Raw genomic sequence first — 19,853 nt, forward strand, 5'->3', positions numbered from 1 at the left:
CGATGGCAAAGTCTACAAACACAAGTTCGAGGGTATGGTCAGTCGATTTGCCAGAGCCAGCCCATTCTTTCGAACTTACCAGCCAAGTTGAAAGTCATTTGACCTTTGTCAACAACGTTGAGGCATTTTATTTGTCAGGCCTAGACCCAGGAGAGCCAAGGGTCCAGGTGGGGCGTGCCACTCGACCCGCTCTCCACCCCTAACTCTTGAAATTTCTTATTTCAACGTTGATAAACAGCCTCAACGGCCAGCGAAAATGCGACCGCCCTGTGCGAATGTCGAGTGGAAATCTCTGGGTCCGGCAAAATGTACGCAAGTGGTCGCTGCCGAAGGACGTATCCGAAATGACATAAAAGACGCTCTTTTCCCGTCGAAAAGAAAAGCAGGACTTTCCTCCTCACACTCCCGGGCAGTCGGGTTTTCTTCGCAGGATAAGCTCTACGTCACCAAGTGTTCTTCGCAGGATAAGCTCTGCGTTATCAAGTGTTCTTCGCAGGATAAGCTCTGCGTTACCAAGTGTGCTTCGCAGGATAAGCTCTGCGATATCAAGTGTTCTTCGCAGGATAAGCTCTGCGTTACCAAGTGTGCTTCGCAGGATAAGCTCTGCGATATCAAGTGTTCTTCGCAGGATAAGCTCTGCGTTACCAAGTGTGCTTCGCAGGATAAGCTCTGCGTTACCAAGTGTTCTTCGCAGGATAAGCTCTGCGATATCAAGTGTTCTTCGCAGGATAAGCTCTGCGTTATCAAGTGTTCTTCGCAGGATAAGCTCTGCGTTACCAAGTGTGCTTCGCAGGATAAGCTCTGCGATATCAAGTGTTCTTCGCAGGATAAGCTCTGCGTTACCAAGTGTGCTTCGCAGGATAAGCTCTGCGATATCAAGTGTTCTTCGCAGGATAAGCTCTGCGTTACCAAGTGTGCTTCGCAGGATAAGCTCTGCGATATCAAGTGTGCTTCGCAGGATAAGCTCTGCGATATCAAGTGTGCTTCGCAGGATAAGCTCTGCGTTACCAAGTGTGCTTCGCAGGATAAGCTCTGCGTTACCAAGTGTGCTTCGCAGGATAAGCTCTGCGATATCAAGTGTTCTTCGCAGGATAAGCTCTGCGTTACCAAAAATTCTTCACGGGAAAGGCCCCGCGTCAACAAGTTTGCCTCGCAGGGGGACGCTGCGTTACCAAGGGAGACCCGCAGGAGAGTGCTGCGTCAACAAGTTCTCCCTCGCAGCAATGAGCCCTGCGATTGTAAGAGTGCGCTCCCTCATAGCCAATGAGCCCTGTGTTGTATAAATGCGCTCCCTCACAGCCAATGAGCCCTGTGTTGTATAAGTCCGCTCCCTCACAGCCAATGAGCCCTGTGTTGTAGAAACGTGCTCCCTCGCAGCAATGAGCCCTGCGTTGTAAGAGTGTGCTCCGCAGGGACGCCTGCGTTACCAAGAACCCCCGCAGGAGACCGCTGCGACACCAAGTTCTCCCTCACAGCCTTGAGCCCCGTGATTGTATAATCTTGAGCTTCCATGCAGCCTTGAGCCCTGCGTTATCAAATTTGTGCTTGTTAGGCGACCCGTGGCGCCGCGGTCCTCGTCCTGATCCTCTAGCGATTGCAGGCACCACTTCGTGGTGTCAGAGACTAGTATTCGAGGGTACTCGAAGAAGCCAAGACCTGCCTCAAATAATCGATAGAATCAAGAATCCTTCGGGATACTTTGTGTGTTATGCCATTCAGCCTGTTTGTAGATTTCAATATCCATGTTCCGTGTTCGCGTAAAGTTTTATGCGGCCTTGAATCACGCCCTGTCTTTCGATAATGGGCATTTTCTTCACCATACTGCGAAGTAGAGCACTGAGTCATCGGGCCAGTGGGGATCTCAGTGTATGATAGCTTAGTGGCCGATCTGGGCGATGGGTGCAATCTGAAGTAGTCTCCATTTGTGTGAATGCTTGTCTCTGCTGGCTACCAGGGGTGGCAGAAGTTGTGTCGACGTGGTGAGATGCGGGTTTTCGACAGTGAGTAGGTATTGTGCTGGCGTGCTGATGGTGAAGGCGTGTTAATGGTGAGGACGCGTTGATGGTGAGGGCCAGATATGAGGGACAGATGAGTAACGGTTGAGGATTGGCGATGATCATGATCGATGGGAACCAGTGAGTCAACATGTTGATGTGCGGCGCGGCGTAACTGCCGAGCGGTGAAGTGGCTGCCAACGGTGACTACTCATCGCCCTTATAGTGGGATCTTCGTTAGCTCACCAATGATGTAAAAGATGATAGACGGTGAAAAAGGATGCAGTTCATTAAGTAGACCCTGTCATTACAGCAGATCGCAATGTAGTTATCTGCGGATAATCTTTTCTGAAAAAAACTCGACTCTGGGCTTGGAGTTGCGTGATGGTGCAATCAACATTGGTTACCAATTCAAAAACTATATTGGTGGGTAGGGCTCCGAAAAGAAATATCATTATTCGGGAATATTCTTGAATATTTGCGAATATGAATAATATGAATTAAATTGTTGAGTATCACGGTGGTCAAAGCTTATCGTAGGACTAGCGATGGACATTTAAATAGACGGCGTTCCCACTTTTGATAGTAACCTCAACAAGAACATTACAACTACCTATCGCAACAATACTGTCAGGCCTCATTCGTTTCCAGGTAAAAACTCGCTTAGTACAAGCTGGTCTGGCAATCTTACGTCTAGATATAATGAACATATGGAAGTGCAAGTGCCTTGGAGATTCAGATATCAGTTTAGCTAGGGTATCCCATATCCAGCTTTTTATCTATCATTGCCCATCCCCAAGCCCTACCTGCCTCGCCCCAGAGCAAGCCGTATGGGTCTTCGCCTGCAACGAAACCCCCGTGTTCGATACCCTTTCGAATTTTCTGAGCCGTTGCATGAGCCATAAAATGCTCTTTCTGTTCCCAATCTTGAAGTGCAAGCATGTTTCCTACAATGCCATGGCATAAGTTCGGTTCTTTCCTCAGTATCCCTTTCTCCCAGATTTCTTTTCTTCCTCGTTCAATGGCGACACAGATCCGAGCTTTCAGTACTTCGCTGACGAAAGGACATACTGCATCCAGAGAGATGACGAATCCTGGCGATCCATGACAGTAATGTACCAGGTCCGGCTCACCCAAATTGGGATCATCTGTAATGAACCAATGTCCATCATCCATCTGTAGATCTAACTGTTCAGAAATCAGGTACTCAATGGCTGCATCTCGACCCATAGCTGGTCTAGAAAGAATGATCTGTGTCAATATCCCAATGACGCCGTGTGCAGCTCCGATATAATTGTGCCCATGAAATTTCCAAGGTACGGCATTAACTAACTGCTCCACCAGGATGCTGGTACAGTCTTCGACTTGCTCGGAGGCTGAAGGGCACCATCATTTAATAATGCGCAGCAGACTCAATGTACCTGCTCGGCCAGATAGGTGTTCATTGTCCACGACTGGACAGTCAAAGTCTTTTTTAATGGCTTTAATGACCTTTGAAACATAGCGGTCGTCTTGAGTCACGGCAGCCTTCACAGTGTTGTAGGCAAGATACTCGTTTTTAATGCCCCAGCCGTTCAGCCCTTGCGCACTAGAGAGTACATCAGATCCGCAGTCAAGGTATCCATGGCACCAATCAATTGGGAGACGGTCGTTGATACTGAGATTAGGATGTGTCTCCGCCAGCCACAAGAAAAGATAGGCAATTGACGTAGAGCCCGTCCAGAGACCCTGAAGCTGATCTTTGAACTTACTCGTCCAAGGCTTTCCGGGTGGACATTCAGAGACAATTTTCATGACACAGTGGATCAGTTGCTCCCTAGGTTGCGAGACCGACATCAGGACGGGATATACATTAGGGATGTAGCGTGACTGTGTCATGGTGTCCAAACGAGAACGTGGTATAGTACTGCAGATAAAGGGTTCTGGACGGGGTCCTTCAATTTGATTCTGTCAAGTAAACTGCTCATTCAGCGGTTGGGGGAAAAAAAGGAATGTATGTTTGTGCACCGGAAGTTGATTGCGCTGGAAATGACGAGGCTTGTTCGGCTTGGCCGTGACGTGTCACCGCCGACCGACGTTCCTGCGCACGGATGCTTGTTCACTAGGAGAGAGTTTTCCGGATGTTTTCAATTCGATAGCAGCTGAGCAGCCCCGCTAAGCCATACATTTATCTTAGCAGATGATAAGCCACGCCTAGTTAGCTTACCGCTCAGGTCCCATCGGAGATACAGAAAATAGGGTGAGAATATAGAGAAGAAAGAGTCGAATATCGTAATACCTTGATCGTAGAGCTCCGAAATAGAAAAATGTCGCAAATAGTGTGGCGCAGCCCATTTCAACTATGCCATTCTAACTTCATCCTGTAAACAGTGGCACAAGTACCAAAACAGAACTAGCATCTCCACGAATAGTTTCAACCGTGGACGCCCAACTGGGTGGCAAAAGCGATTGATATTTTCGCTTATCATCCAGTGAATTGGAGCTGGATAAATCGGAAAAAGGAGTCCGGTTCTCAATCCGTACCGATGATCTATGGATGAACCGAAGATCCCCCGGGAAATCACCGACATACAAGATTACCTACACTGTACATCTTATTTTTTTTTCCTAGACTAGTTATATAGTACTGATATTGAGATGTGGAGGAAGCTCAGTATTATTTTGATTAAATATCTGCCTAACTAATGTGATCGAGTGATCCTCTCCTGTTGGTCCTCACACGCGCCTCGGGGCGGGTCGCTTATCACAGTCGCCACGGATTGTTTTACTTCGGTCAGTTCTCTCCGTATCTCTATCAGGGCTCCTTGGTGCTCCCTTTCCATCCGCGTGATGTCTTCCGTGTGTTGATCATTATTCACCCGTAGTTTATTGCGAAGTCCCTTGATTTCCTGCCGCAACCTCAAAGTTTCGACATGCTTAGCTTCAATCTCCTGTTGGAGGTATTTGTTGAGATTCTCGCTCTTAATGACCGTGTCTAGAATCGCCTGCCTGTGTCGGCTGTTCCCTTGGATAGGTTGCCACGTCTCCCGTTGTCGAGCTGCCTCGGAGGCTTGTTTCGGGGGAGTTCCTTCGGTGACGTTTCTCGAGCTTCCCAACTGCTTCCTTATTCTGTTCTTGAGCGTATGTCGTTGGCGCTTTCGTGCTTCGGCCCGACGTGCGTGCTGGGTTGGGTGGTGCTGGAGGAACGATCAACATTCCTATCGGTTCGGGTGTTGCCGCCCGCTCCGCTATCTCCGCCCCTGGGGGCATCTTGCCCTCGCAGGGTGGTGGCAATCCTACCAATGCACAACAATCGAGCGACTCCTCGGTATAAATCCTAATAGACCAGAAAAGGTCTACGAAAAGCGTCCGCGGGTCGCGGGTTGCCTAAATTACCCATAAATATGCATAAATTGTGGATAAATCTAATTAGTCACCTAGTGAAATTTTGGTAATTTATCTTTTAGGTGTATGTTACGTCGAAACAATGCATGCTGTCAGCTTGGAGATATATATCGCCAGCAAAGGGACCACCCTCTTCAACACGAACACTTCTACATCCTACATTATCAGGGGCCACACCGATGAATCCACGTGGATTCAATGAGTTCTAGCTTTGTGACCTACCTCGGGATGATTATTTGGAAATTAATAAATTAGTTAAATCGGCGACACGCGCTTACTCACCGCCCATACAAAGTCATGTCCATTTCTAATAAAAGTGAGCTCAGATTCTCTCTGATGGTTTGTCAATATAAACGGAGCATTGATAAAAATAGATTAGATCATTGGCTGCTTTTTTCAACGCAAGCCCACAACGGCGACATGCCTCTTTGTGTCTCCAACCAAGTGGTACTCGGCCATTCCCATTGCATGATGTTCAAAATGGTAGATTATCCTTTTTCGAGAAGACCAAAGTTTTTAGGGGGAAATGATTCCCAGTATGCCAAAGAGAGCAGGTTGTTTCTTCTGTTATTGGTCCAATCACCAAGTATACAGGAATCGTAGACAATCAAACAATTAATACTGCAAAAATTTACCGAACTAAGGATGAATCATTTGAAGTGGTATATGTCACTGTTAACTATATATAACACAAAATGGGTCTAATCTAGGACCTTAGAATTAGGGCTCCGAAAGGAATAATGGAATGCGAATTGTTGAGTATCGCGGTGGTCAAAGCTTATGGCGGGACTAGCGATGGAGAGTTAAATAGATGGGATTCCCACTTTTGATAGTAACCTCAACAAGAACATTACAACTACCTATCTCAACATGAATAAGGCGTTTATTCGCGCGAATATGAATATGTCGTATATTCGTGTTGAGATAGGTAGTTGTAAATTGTTGAATATCACGGTGGTCAAAGCATGTAGTGGGGATCATCAAGAGACAGATAAATAGATGAGGAGCCCCACCTCCAACAAGATAGTGAACTTAACCAATCCAACATACCTATCTCAACAATTGCGAATATGAATGAAGGGCTTATTCCTATTCCTATTATTTGTTGAGATAGGTAGTTGTAATGTTCTTGTTGAGGTTAGCATCAAAAGTGGGAATCCCATCTATTTAAATCTCCATCGCTAGTCCCGCCATAAGCTTTGACCACCGCGATACTCAACATTATTCAATTCATATTATTCATATTCGCAAATATTCATGAATAATCATATTCCTTTCGGATCCCTACGTTTCCCCAATCGTCGTAAAGATGGACTTCTCCGATATTTCATGGAAAAGGCTAGATCACACGTTCCTCTGTAAGAGACACCCTCTTGATAGTAAGATAATGCAACTTGCCAGTTATTCGCCATATACATCTAGTGACTCACCAGTATATCCTCGAAATATATCTGGACTCAAGCACCGGGACAATAGGAATGTTATACCATCAGCAACTTCTGTCCCGGCTAAGTATATCATTAAATTTCACGACCACGATAGGCCGCTAGTTGTCATTTTGGTAATAGTACTGCAGTTGCATGAAAGTCTTGTTTATTCAATAATAGGGCCAATAGCTATTTAACAAAGGTTACTGCTTTGGTAAGCAGGCTAATGACTAATTGCCAAGTAATAGGCAATGTATCCGACTAGTACCAGTGACTTTGTCGCGACATTAAATAACCTTAAACCCCGATCATACCCCGAAGCTCATATGAAAGTTTCGTGCATGCGAATGCCCACACACACATCTGCATTGCACATTTTACTATACTCCCATGCCCTTTTCATCATATTTGCTCTGCGACGGTATTGTTTTTGGCGTTGCAATTTTCTGTCCGAATCATACTTGGCTGAGGAGTCCTTTGTTGGAGCCATTGACAGCCGCTGTCGTATGTTTAGAGTGTGCCTTATTTGCGATTCGGACAAGCTGCCTTTATAGCGGGAAAGTCTGATGTCCTGCGTGCTAGTCAAGATGTCCAAATCGAGCGTCTAATTGATCACTTGGATTGGAATATCACTGGCTGTTTTGGCCTCGTGGACAGCCATCAAAAACACAAGCAATGCCAAAAATTGCTTTCCCTACAGGGTTTAAGGTGTGTGGGGCAACTACAACGTATTGCCCGTTCTACGACTCATGGTTGACAAATTCAAGCAGAAACTTCGCTTGCCCTTTGAATCGAATTCTCTTTTGATCCTTCTCCGCATAATTGTTGGTGTTGAACGATCAGAGCCTTCTCGCGACTCCATTCAAGGCGAAGTCGAACTCTAAGAATTCAGCATGTTTTCTGTGAATTTGAACACATTCGTGGACTCATTTTGAATTGAATTAAATTTGGGTCTAGGGACGTTGCTCAAACGGATGACCAGTTGTGTTCAATCAAGGTGTCAAATTCCGTGTAAGTGGATTCGTTCAGCGAGACGGGCAACGGAATACTAAAAGGTGCTCGTCAATTAGTGAACAGGTTCAAATTTAGAACTTTAGTGTTGCACGAGCAGCCACTCTCCACTAGGGCCCGTGCGTTCCCTAACACCTAGCAGCCCCATATTAGGAGAGTAAGTTTTTTCTCACCTCCAGGCAGAAGAAACTGGTTAAATCGGCGTGGCTTGGCAATTAAATCGCGATCATTCCTGCGGGAAAAGAGTGGAGAAACGACCTCCATTCAGAGATGGCGTCGGGTAGATCTATTCATTCGACAGATCTTGTGCACGCCCTGCCCATAGGGAGTTCACACCGGACATTACGTGAAGGTATGAATCCAGTATCAAGATATTATACGCCCCTACTCAGTCACTTACTGTTCGTGGATATTCTAAGTGATAATTATTCAGGTAACCCGTCAACTCCAAGTATACGCGAGCGTCTTTGAGGAGATACGTGGCAAGGGTTTGGAGTAGTATCTTTGTAAAGCATGGACTTCTCGAATATAGACGACTAGGTATTTCATTTATAAATAAGTTTAGTTATGAGATTCCGAAACAACCCAATATATTGACTTTTTAAATGGGCACCAATAGTGAGCTACGACGCGAACAAGAGATTCAAAAGGTTTTATAGGCGCAATGACTTCCCACAAATACTTTCCAAGAAGTGCAACTCTCTGTCCCAATTTCATCATCGATGGTTTCCCATTGAAGGCGCACGTTTGCGGAACCATCAGGTTCTGCGAACAGCATTTGGTTCATAGTGCCGGTGAGTTGTGAGTAATCGAGCCACAGATTTTCGACTGGACCTGGGATGACACTCAAGTCCTCGGAAAAGCGATTCTTACGAGGAAATATTCCTTATGGCTTAGGGGTTAGGGGTTAGAGGGTCTCACATATCCGTAGATGTAAATATCTAGCTCCTGATGAATGATCAGTATAAGGAGGCTGTATGATCTCAATTTCCAAAATCTCAGACCTGCCCAGTGCTATCAGGCAGTCACGAATGGAAGGAGAAGTGCAATCTTCATGATATCCCGATCCAAGGAACAGAAATTAATCGCCGAAGGCCAAATGGTCAAGGACAGAGAACTTGATGCCTGCCCGAGCTTTGGACCAGACAGAAGCTGCACTACAGTCAGTATAGCCTAGGTCGTCATGAATCGCGAGAGAGCGTTCCTAAAGCAAATGCGAAACTGCGTAGCATAGCATGGGAGTTTATGGGAAACAGGAGCTATGTCGTTCGGTGACAGCCATCTTGGGATATGCATAGAAATGGGAGTGGATTCGTGGGTGGGAACTGGAAATGGGGATACTGTAAGATGAGTGAAGTCGTGTGAATGCCATAATAAAAGCATAACCTTGGGTGAATAGTCCTATGAGAGGTCCTCCCCTGGGAGAATGTTCGTGGTAAACCAGTCCCAGTATGGCCCATTGAAGAGCACAGACGGCATAAAAAGAGTGCGGTTCCGGTGCGCTGTAGTGTTTACGATTCTGGGACTCGAGGCCAGTTCTGGAACTCAAGGCTGGTTCTGGAACTCGAGATTGGTTCTCGAGGTCGGTTCTATATAAGGCGTGTGTCGATATTTATCACGTATCTGATAATGAAGGCTTGAACGTTCTTTTCCATCTCAACGCTCGTCAAGAGATGGGGTAATCTCCGCATTTGATCGCAAACCTACACCTCCTGAGATGGTTCAGAGCTTCAATTAAGGGTGGTGAGGCCTGTTCAAGTTTAGCAACATCCAAAGTGAATAATAGATCGTAATTTTGTTCGTGACATTGAGACCAGAACTGGAGGGAAGTTCTCAGAATGAAGAATGTTCAAAATGGAGTGCTCAAAATCATCTGTGTCGACGCCGAGTTGTCACTTGCGCTGGAGATCGCTGCCAAGCTGAAGGCCGACAAGGGCATTACTGCTCGTATGGTCAGTTTCCCCTCCCAGCGTCTGTTCGAGAAGCGGTCGCTCGAGTACAAGCGCGACACTCTGTGTCGTCACCGTGGCATTCCTGCTGTTGTTATTGAGCCCTTCAGTCCGAATGGCTGGGAGCGCTATGCTGAAGCTGGTTTCTGTATGACACAATTCGGTCACAGTTTGCCTGGCAAGGCTGCATACAAGCATTTCGGTTACGAGGCGGAGCCCTTGGCGACTAAGGTAGCAGGCTACCTAGATCAACTCAAGGCTGACGAGCATCTTCGTAGTGAGTTTGTTGAGCTGTGATAGATTTAATTTAGGTGGTTGGGAATGCATTAATGTATATAGACGGGTTGGAAAGTTTGGAATGAATTGCAATGCCTTGACAGAATATCTTCTCGGAACATCCTCTTCGTTATCATAGTCTCTCTATCTGTACATAGGGCAAGCTACATCGGACACATGGCTTCATCACCATCACCATTATTGCTCTCTTCCGGCTCCAGCTTCTCCATTCTCAAGATAGACGAGCGTAACTCCATAAACAAGTCAAGTTTGCGAACAGGTCAAATTGTTGAAAGGAGTCAGCAGTGGCGTCGGGTTGCCGTTGCCGTCGAGCAAATAAGAGGCACCCACGTTTGTATCACAATGCGTGACAATTTCGTTACCCGAGTTCCAAAAGATCTTTTCGATCCATTCGATCGGTTGTCCCCAGGCGAAGAGTTCGTTCATAAATTCTGTCGAATTGGCCCACGAGCTACTCGTCGGAGCGTCACAGTTCAGCTGCCTCGGTGCAATTTCGGTGATCCATAAAGGCTTGTCGTTGTACTTGTTGTGAAAGGTGTTGATAGCAGTTTTGGCGTCATCGATGGTGTGGTTATAGATATGGACGCTGTGTGCATAGAAACGGTCTCTGCATTTGCATTTTTCATAGAACTCAGGAAGCCAGTTACTCATTTGAAAGGCTGACACTGGCGCGATGAACTTGGTATGCTTTGCAGTCGCGTTCAACAATGGTTCAATAAGTTCAGCAGCAGCTTGAGGAGTCAATTTCGTCTTTTCTGTTTTATAATCCCAGTCGGGCTCATTGAATGTGAGCAGAAATTCTGGCGGGTTTGCCCCGGTGACCATTTTAATGGCGTCCTGAACAGCATCTTTGTTGTCACCCAGCACGGGGATTTTCTTCTCGTATTCATGCTCATTAAAAGTTATCCAATTCTTGGCGGCTGGCATCTTGGAAAACCAAGAAAATAACTGAGAGTCGGGGTGCGATCCAGGCCCAATTTTATCGCCAGGCCCATTGAAAACAATATTGACAAGTCCCGCTGAGCACTTTGCTGCTACCCCTGGAGCAGTCAATATGCCATATATGGCTATTGGTAGGAGCGACGTTGGTGATGTTAATTTCATCTTGAAATTGTTGAAAAATGATCTTTCTTGTCGTTTAGTTCTAGCTGATGAGCGGTTGTGAAGACAGGTGGTGGGTAGAGACGTCAGAGTTTATATAAAAACCAGCAAGAGTGAATCATCACCCAAAATAATCTCTGGTAGCCTTAAAGTATATCCTTTCTTCTGTCAGAGCCCGTCAGCTCCATTGAAATGCTCATATCCATCCATCATAGGACACAATTTGTGTTTCCCGGGTCGCCTTAGGCCTACGAGGACCCAACGTTGCATTTCAGTTTAGATCAACGGTACTAATCACCATTTACCGCGGATGAAGGGCGGGATGAATACTCGAACCAGCCAATCCATGAATGGCCAGGTCAGGCGGAGGTCGGCTCGGGGATCAGCCCCGCAACAGTGGAGATTTGTCATTGACGCTTCTACGCTGGAGATCATTCTGCCGTCGTCGCGGTAGGTTGATGAAACTTTTTAGAAGGAAACTTTATAATCCACGGCCAGTCTGGGTTTCTTTAAGTTTTCTCCATGCATTAGAGTAAAGCCAAAGTCAAGAGGACAAGGAAGGAGCGGGAATCAGACCTTCCATTCTCTATATTTTTTGTCCACTATTCTATTATAGAAACTACAAATTCGAATCGTTGATACATTCAGTACACTGTCCCTTTTATCGCCATGATAATTCTGGGACATTTGGTACAGGAAAGAAGAGGCAATCGATAAGGCTGATTCTGAGTCCTGGGACAATTTACCTCATAATCCGCGACACCTTTTGCTGTCGGCAGGGCACGAGTAGCTACCGAAAATGAAATAGCTTGAGCGAGGCTGACTTGGCGGGTGCATCTTTGCCAACATGTCGCCATGTTTTCTCCGTTGACTGGGTCAGTCATTTGCGGTTTTGGTTTTGGTTTTCTAAGGTCTTTGTGGTTCTTGCCGCAGCCTAATCGTCACTCCGTGTGGGCGAGAATGTCGTTTCTCCTTGTCCAGAAACGACGGGCTGCGAGATATTGTTACTTGACTACGCGTTTGCTCTTGCACTTGTTTGTCCCTGTCGGTTTCATTCGTTAAGTCATGTGGGTGGTATGTTTGAGATGGTTGCACCATCGGGACGATGAAGATGATTCGCTTTATCGACAAACAGATTATGCAGTTTTGCTCGTAATTTTTAGGTATTTAGCACGAAATTAGTTACACATTGATACTATGATCTTGTCTCGAACGCTTTTGGTTTGTAATCCTTGGTCTTAGACTCTTGATTATTGGTAGATCGGGGGCCTGATAGATCGGGGGCCTGATAGATTGGGGGCCTGAACGTGGAACTTAATTCTAATTGGCGACGAACACCAACCAACCATGGAAGCCTATAGGGACCTCCTATAAAGTGATGTGCTGGGTGGCCTAGTAAAAATTAACTATAAAATGTGTTATTCATCCCTTATGATTCCTCACGTTCTCCAGAATACCCTTTTCTTACAAAAACCATCCGCATATTGAGAGGCCATCTTTTCGGTATGTCTTTCTATAATATTCTGTCCGATGACAAACACTAACCTTGAATGGAAGTTGAAACCATGCCTTCTATCCGCGCACTCTCTACTGGCCTTATTATTTTGGTTTCGAATATCGGTATTGGTTCCGCTTTTAAATTTGATTTGGCGAATGATGTTTTGGGGGGGGTGTAATGTTGGGGTCACAGACGTTTGCGGTTGTAACGCTCAGGTCACTATAACGGACAAGAGTTGCACACAGGCTTCCGGGATTGACAAATTTGATGATATTACCGGTGAGGGTGGTTGTGGGGGTACACTTGAGATGAACTGGGCAGCTCCATATTATCAGGTCTCTTACATTACAGATGATGGTCACTGTGCTCAAGGCTGCGATTTGAATAGCCAGAACCCGGGCGCTTCATGCCCCTAAGCTTAGCGGTTCTACCCCATAGGTGGCGTTATAGTCTCCAAGGAGCCGCAGACGAAGCAAACAGGATAAATCAAATCGACAGGGGTACCTGGATAGTTCAAGTTAGAGGAGCTTACATGATGAAGGACTGATACGTGGAACGCATCATGCAATAAGTTCAGAACTTGAATGTATCGGACAATGAGAAGGGACAAGATATGTAAGGACACTCATTTAGCAACATGTATTTAGTTCCTCACGTTCAATCCTAGTTTCCGCAGGTATAATTTATTTGGTTCCAGTATATTATTAGAGATATCTTTGAAATGAGACACATGAATTCAAATACACCGAGTACAATCCGCTTGTTAGATGCATTCATAGGATACATGATGGAGCAGCAAGTCAGACAGTCCCTGTGAGAGATGTGATTCCCAGCAGATCCACTGTGCCATTCACGCCAGCCGATCAAAGATACGAGATTTGGGTTAGCTGGTCAAAGTGTCTATGCGAAGATCTCTCCGCTATAGCAGCCGACTGAGCTGATCTACTGTCCCGCCTCTGGATGTACCCTCAAAGTTGAAGCGCGACTGCTCATTCTGTAGGTATGTGAAAGTCTGCCCAATTCTGTTTGAAACTGCAGTGACCTGAAAGACGCGGGACAACCAGATCCGTGGATATTCGACGACAATGCACCAGGGCAAGGACCACAGCTCTTTGCTGTCTCTTCGTTCCTGGTCTTGACCACCAGAACATGTAAGTCATGAAAGTTCTCGCCGATCTACTAGCTAATTATGGGCAGTGAACCGGTGACAGCGCATCAGAGTGAGCCCCCGAGGATCTCAGGACCCCCGTCAGAGCTCCGCGCAAAGCCATGGCTTACACAATATTCCTGGCCCCATTGGTTCAAATAATGTAGCATACCATAGGTGGAATATTGCGAGTCAGGGTAGTAGGCGAACAACACGGTGCGGACGTGCAATTGTGAAATTCGTTTCGGGGTGAGTGAGTTATCGCGCCGTCTGATGCGCTGGATCCGATTGTTTGTGCCAAGTCTTGTGCCCCAAAACACAAATATCGTTACTGATTGTCATGCAATTGTAGGAGCAACCCATCGACACCCGTGGAAAATCTTGTGACGAGTGACCAAGTATCGCCTGATCGGAGATAAAAGACCAAGGCACTACGACGCGCGTGCGTGCTCCATCGCGTCTTCGTTCTCACCGCCTTCACTCCATGAACGGCGGAGCCTCTGGTCGTCCGCATCATGATTGCTTATCCCTGGTGAGTTCGTCACGCCCTATGCTGCCTGGGGAAAACGCCCGGTGCACCCCAGCGGGGCTTTTTTTTTTTGAAGCGACACCCCGAGAGTACGACGAAACTGAACACAACATGGCATGAATGGTGATTGTGTTGCCGCAGAGATTGTAAGCAAGCTCTACGGAACAGCCAATTACAGGCGTTAATCTGGCTCAAGACTTTTAAGAAAAACACCAACGACTTGTTTTACTGGGTTATACCAAATAGGAGTTCAAATTGGAAGGGAGTGGAGAGAAGTGGGCCTTTTCGATCACATATTATGCGCACACTTCATCGAGAAGCAACGCAAAGATCAATCGACCTTTCCCTTCAAAGCAAATTGTTTGGCGCACCTTGCGCCTAAGGGCCTTTCCTCACACTCTAATTTCCCTTGAATGTTAGAGATTCCGTGTGATTTTCTTTACTGCTGGATCTTTTATACCATCAAGTTATTGAAACCAATTAGACTCAGGAGAGCCTACCGAGCAAGCAGACCTCTGTGTACGGCTCATAGCGTACGATCTGTCACCCACCGAGAACCAACGCGTTAAGTAGAATAAAGTACCGATAATCTCCGGCATCAACCGCAGAATAAAGGAGATCATAAATCTGACGACTTTGCGCTCTAAAATATAGCACCTCGATGATCCGAGGGTATTCTCAATATACCCTTTTTTTATCGCACAGTTTCATTAAAAATGAGCTAATCTCAGAGAAGCAAAGTACCCGTGGAAACTTGACAGACTTTGTGATATCTCGACCCGAGATCGGATGGGCCCATGAAAAAGGTCATCCCGGTCGGAGTCATCGTTGATTGGCAGGTTTCGGCTGAACTAACCACGATTCCAGTGCAAATTTCATTATCTGATCCCGGACCAACCCGCCATGGCTCGGGCGCATCCCAGCAGACGAATGAGACTGCAGATGTGGAGACTCGAACCACTAAATGTCCGCTCACCCAAGTTAAGCGCGACCAGAGGCCGGTTTCGCTGTCTTTTTTTTTCCTCCTCATCTAGAAGAGATAATTCAATGTCTGACTGACAAGGCGAACGCTTCATAAGGTTGACGATTCGTCAAGGGTGGGTCGACATTGGCCATCTCCAAGCCGATAGAGGATGCGGAAGGTTCGGTGCCGCCCGACAGATTGAGACCAAAAACGCCTCTTTACTGTCAATGGGTGGATTATCGCTGTCAATAAGTCGTTGTCTTTTTGAGAAACGGCGTAATTAATATCGACGTTATATGTGTGAACTCTAGTAGCGGAAGGCAGTAAATTCCGTAATTTCTGTGAGTTTTGGGACGTTGCGGTAAGCTGCACAGGTGCTGAAAATCGATGAGGTGGCGACGGTGAGAATGCTTTCGCTTAATCGAAAATTTGTGCGGAGGATTAAACGCGCAAGGGCAGGTTACACCGCAATAGCGATACAGTAGGCGCTACCCGACCGTGACATAAGAGTTGAGATCGAATGGACATCACGTTCGGTCGCTGGAGAAGCCGCTCGGCGCATTGTCGCCAGGATTATGATCATACGCGTGAGTCCCATCTTGATACTGGCTCACGGCATAGTACACATTGCCATAGGAAGGCGGATTTGCTGGCTGACGGGGAGGGTGTGGTTCGTAGTTCTGAGGCGCTCTATGCTTACTGTTGCCATTAACAACACCAATCGAACCCTGGAAGTAATCGGCTGAGGCAGCATAGCCTAAACCTCCAATTCAGTCAACGACCGAGTTTATAGTGATCCAATCATGCGGGAAGTACGATTCTTCATAAGATCAAATACTTGGTGCACAGCCTCCAACCCCAAGAGAGCAACGCAATGCCACACGGCTAAAGGTTCCAGAGATAGGGCGGAGGAATCAGGAGACTAAACTTTCTGATTCCTAGGGAATATCATAACTGGATGCTTCATGTCCATTTCGGGAGATTGAATCTCCGAGTCGTTCACATGAGTCTTGACATGTTTCTTTAAATCCTGGGGGCGCTTGTAAGAGTCATCACAGACATGGCATTTGTGAGGCTTGAAGGGCACATGGATTCGAACATGGGAGGTAATGTGGTACCGCTTGGCGGCAATAGCATTGCAGCTGTCCCATTGGCATGCCAAGCTGAGGTTGTTAGTAGCCTTTCGGCCAATATGCCACTCGCAGATGTGTTCCTGTGTCGCAACAACTGTCAGAAATTTCGGGGACCACTGATCTGTCGACGAGCTTACATATAAGGCCTCTGCAGTGAAAAAAGTTTCACTGCATCCAACCCATTGGCAGGGCAGTTCACGAAACGTATCTGTGGACGTGCCATTGACAGCCGCAGTGGCGGCCACAGTACAAACGGCGGTCGAGGGGATAGATATTGCAGTTGTCTGGATAGATGTGGCATGCTCAGTGTCCACGACAAAGGCGGAAGTCATCGAGGTCTGCCGCGTGTTACTAGAAAAGCTGATATTGCTTTCCGTCATGGTGCCAAATAGAGCGATGCTAACAGAAAGCCTCAGCACAAGTTCAGATGAGTAAAGACATTGGGACCAAACCAACCAGCCTCTAAGAGTGGAAAGGAAACGAATCGAGGTCACTTATTCTTGACAATGCGCTAGGAAAGGAAATATATTTCCAGCATACGTGGTCCAGAGGTGAATGAAGGAAGTAAGGTGAGAATCTAGGGAGAAGGAGAAAGGGAGCATGTCAGGCGGAGTTAGCATCCGCAGGTCTTGAAATTGGGAGTCATCAGGGAACTCCGCCGAGCGTGTCGCGACCCGCGGGGAGGATAAGGCGGTGAATTTACGCGGTGTAACGTGTCGTTCCCTTAGTCGCGTTGGACGCATCGGCAGAAGTCAACAAAACGTCTCCTCCATCTGGTATGTATCAAAAACAACCTTGCTTCTTTGGGATTAGCAACGGATAATTATGACCTTCGCGGCAACTGACTGACCTTGAGCATCGCAAGTCTACTTCTGCCGGCGAGTCCGTGCCCCTCGGTGGTGACATTGATGAAAAGTGAGTGTTCGGTCGGCTTTCGGGTGCATTGTGCATAGCATAGTTCGGAGGGAAACGGTCATTTTCATATCAGCGATTTGACAACATGGTTAGTTTGCTTCCAAAATGTCTGAGGGATGAGAACATAATTTGTCAGCTTTGTTTCACGAAGTAGGTTATAGTGGCAGCTTTCGATCGTCGTCTGCATTGGGAAACTGCCAAGGCAGTTCTTTGCCGGTCATACTCGAACTATCACTAATGATCAGAGCAGATGGCTCAATATGTTCGTTTGCAACTCACCGTGCTAGCGGTCTCAATGAGATCCCCATGCCAGCCATCATACAGTATCTCAATTGGATTGGTGGGAACGGCCAGAACAGGCTGAAGTTCAATTCATCTCACGTCAGCATGATTTCCTCTAACCAAGGGCTACACTTACTTGCTATGAGTGTAGCTTGACTTCGAGCACGGGCAAAACTAGTGACAAGACAGCAGGCGTCAGCTCGATCACGTACCCGAGGGTCCAGGATTAGTCCGTACCAGAGGAAATAGATGTGGGCACAGGCTCATATTCTTCAATGTATAGCTGTATGCTTTTGCTGTTTGCGTGGACACAGGCAGTGGCCAAGCAGATGTTCAATCATGCCAGGACAAAGAACCACTTAGTGGCTAGTGAACAGAAATTTTTGATGTTTCGTCCAGGGCAGGCTAGGATTTCAGCTGGTAGCGACTGCTCTCGCAGCGAGAGCTCTAGGGTAGATACAGGGCTGCGGCCTGCCTTGTCACTTGCTCAGCTGCAACCGCACCCTGACAGAGCTATTCCTCAGAATGTGGCCGGTAAGTTGACCCATTACTGGTTGATGATGCTTTCGGGGGCACCGTGGTTTCCCCCGTTGTTGTCGATGCTAGACTTCTCTTCGTTGTCGTCGGATGCTGCGATGGCTCACTCAGTCTAGTATGGGACTGGATCATGCCGTCCTCGAGGCTTCGAATCATACATGGGACAAGAGGTGCAGAGCCGTCGGAACACGGAAACCTCCTATCACAGTGACAGTTAACCTTCGATCGGACAGGGCAATGCTGAAGAGATGAAAACACTTTGGAATGTTACCGTATGGCTAACCGGAGGGCATTAAGCCTTCCTGAATTGGGCCCGCTAATAACGCCAGGCGAAGTGGCCGTGTCAACCACGTCTTCAGAAACAACAAAGGCGCAAGCATACTGGGAGTCAGTGGCTGGCCCATCAGGCTGGTGCACCTGGCTTAGTTTCAAGGACGATGGGGGAATATAGCTCGGTCGTGTCGAGTGCAATTTTGACATTCGCCCTATGACGAGAAAGAGACTTCAGCAATATTTTCTGAAGAACAGAGAGCCACAAACAGATAGACATCGCACTGAGATTCAAAATGTAGTCCCTGGCGTTGGGAATAGGCAGTGGCAACGCATGGGGCAACTTACAAGACATGGGCTGGCTCATGGTAAAACAATCGGCTTCCTTTACAGAGAGTCGTCAGCACAGGCTGTTAACTACTCTCGAAGCTGCCATAGTGATCGAAACTTACTTTGCCAGCTACTGCTGCGCGCGGCATTTTAGTTCGGTCAAGTCAGCCTGGTAGTCGATGATGTCAATCTATGATAAACCATCAGTAGGTAGCTTATGGGGGCTCTTCATAACTCACTGTCTCCGCAACCTGAGTTTATTATCGAGGCCATTCCAGTTGCGTTGATTGAATTACCAGAGGAACAGCCGAGACGGAACTGATATTAAACATCTTCCACGTTAGCATGGTCTCAAATGATCGGGTAACTAAACTTACCTACGTACCGTTAACAGATTCCAGTGTCGAGCATAGACAGACTAGGGGCGATACAACAGGTCAGTTCGATCACAAGTGCATGACAGTTCGGGGTCGGGTCAGTCCATACTGGAGGAGAGCAGCTGGCGAAGTCGAGAAGTGTTCGATATTCTTTGCTCCAGGATGACAAGGGAATGCTTGAGAACGACCGTTCTGCTGGCGAGAGTTCGGGTATTTATAGCATTGCAGCCAGCCATTCTACTTGCGTTGATCGTTGCGAATTGTGAGGGCGCCAACACAGTCGATCCTCCAGTTGCAGCTGGTTCAACATTTATCTATTGATCTGACGCAGTATTCGGAGGCATCGCAGCTTTTTGATGATTGAATATATCAAAAACCCTTCCTCACTGTTGGCACCGTTTCAACACTCCCGGCGGTCCGCAGAAAAGCGCCGACGACACGTTTCAACATTCATCAACTTGGGTCTCTAATTTATCGCTACAGGAGGTGGCACAACAGCGGTCACCTCATTCAATTATATTCACTGATCATGAGATATTTGTTTCGCTGATCAAACGTTGAAGGGTGTTTACGTCGTCGTCTTTTTTTTTGGGCCTCCGCGCGAGATCGAGGTCTGAGTTGCATTTATGTGAGTGACTATGCGCAGTGACGTATCCGCCCATTTTGACAGATTTCTTTTCTTTTCTTTTCTTTTTCTTTTTTTTTCCC

At 46.9% G+C, this 19,853-nt stretch overlaps 5 protein-coding genes across 5 annotated transcripts; 1 reads left to right on the top strand and 4 right to left on the bottom strand.

Moving 5' to 3' along the window:
* Positions 1-2,741: 2,741 nt before the first annotated feature.
* N7481_001384 (lanthionine synthetase C family protein) lies at positions 2,742-3,872 on the bottom strand (the record flags this gene model as incomplete). The annotated part of the gene is made up of 2 exons (XM_057260603.1): positions 2,742-3,370; positions 3,416-3,872. The coding sequence occupies 2 exons, from the start codon at positions 3,870-3,872 to the stop codon at positions 2,742-2,744; spliced, it is 1,086 nt and encodes a 361-aa protein (XP_057128435.1).
* Positions 3,873-4,955: 1,083 nt separating this feature from the next.
* On the bottom strand, positions 4,956-5,243 carry N7481_001385 (uncharacterized protein; the record flags this gene model as incomplete). Its single annotated transcript, XM_057260604.1, has 1 exon — positions 4,956-5,243. The coding sequence occupies one exon, from the start codon at positions 5,241-5,243 to the stop codon at positions 4,956-4,958; it is 288 nt and encodes a 95-aa protein (XP_057128436.1).
* A 4,411-nt stretch (positions 5,244-9,654) lies between these two features.
* Positions 9,655-10,062, top strand: N7481_001386 (uncharacterized protein; the record flags this gene model as incomplete). Its single annotated transcript, XM_057260605.1, has 1 exon — positions 9,655-10,062. One exon carries the CDS (start codon positions 9,655-9,657, stop codon positions 10,060-10,062), a length of 408 nt encoding a protein of 135 aa, XP_057128437.1.
* A 243-nt stretch (positions 10,063-10,305) lies between these two features.
* N7481_001387 (uncharacterized protein) lies at positions 10,306-11,166 on the bottom strand (the record flags this gene model as incomplete). The annotated part of the gene is made up of 1 exon (XM_057260606.1): positions 10,306-11,166. The coding sequence occupies one exon, from the start codon at positions 11,164-11,166 to the stop codon at positions 10,306-10,308; it is 861 nt and encodes a 286-aa protein (XP_057128438.1).
* Positions 11,167-16,223: 5,057 nt separating this feature from the next.
* On the bottom strand, positions 16,224-16,814 carry N7481_001388 (pH-response transcription factor pacC; the record flags this gene model as incomplete). Its single annotated transcript, XM_057260607.1, has 1 exon — positions 16,224-16,814. The coding sequence occupies one exon, from the start codon at positions 16,812-16,814 to the stop codon at positions 16,224-16,226; it is 591 nt and encodes a 196-aa protein (XP_057128439.1).
* Positions 16,815-19,853: the final 3,039 nt, after the last annotated feature.

This window comes from Penicillium waksmanii (assembly GCF_028829765.1).
Source record: "Penicillium waksmanii strain IBT 27052 chromosome Unknown utg000001l:1.0-4852451.0:1.0-4856178.0, whole genome shotgun sequence".
NCBI lineage: Eukaryota > Fungi > Ascomycota > Eurotiomycetes > Eurotiales > Aspergillaceae > Penicillium > Penicillium waksmanii.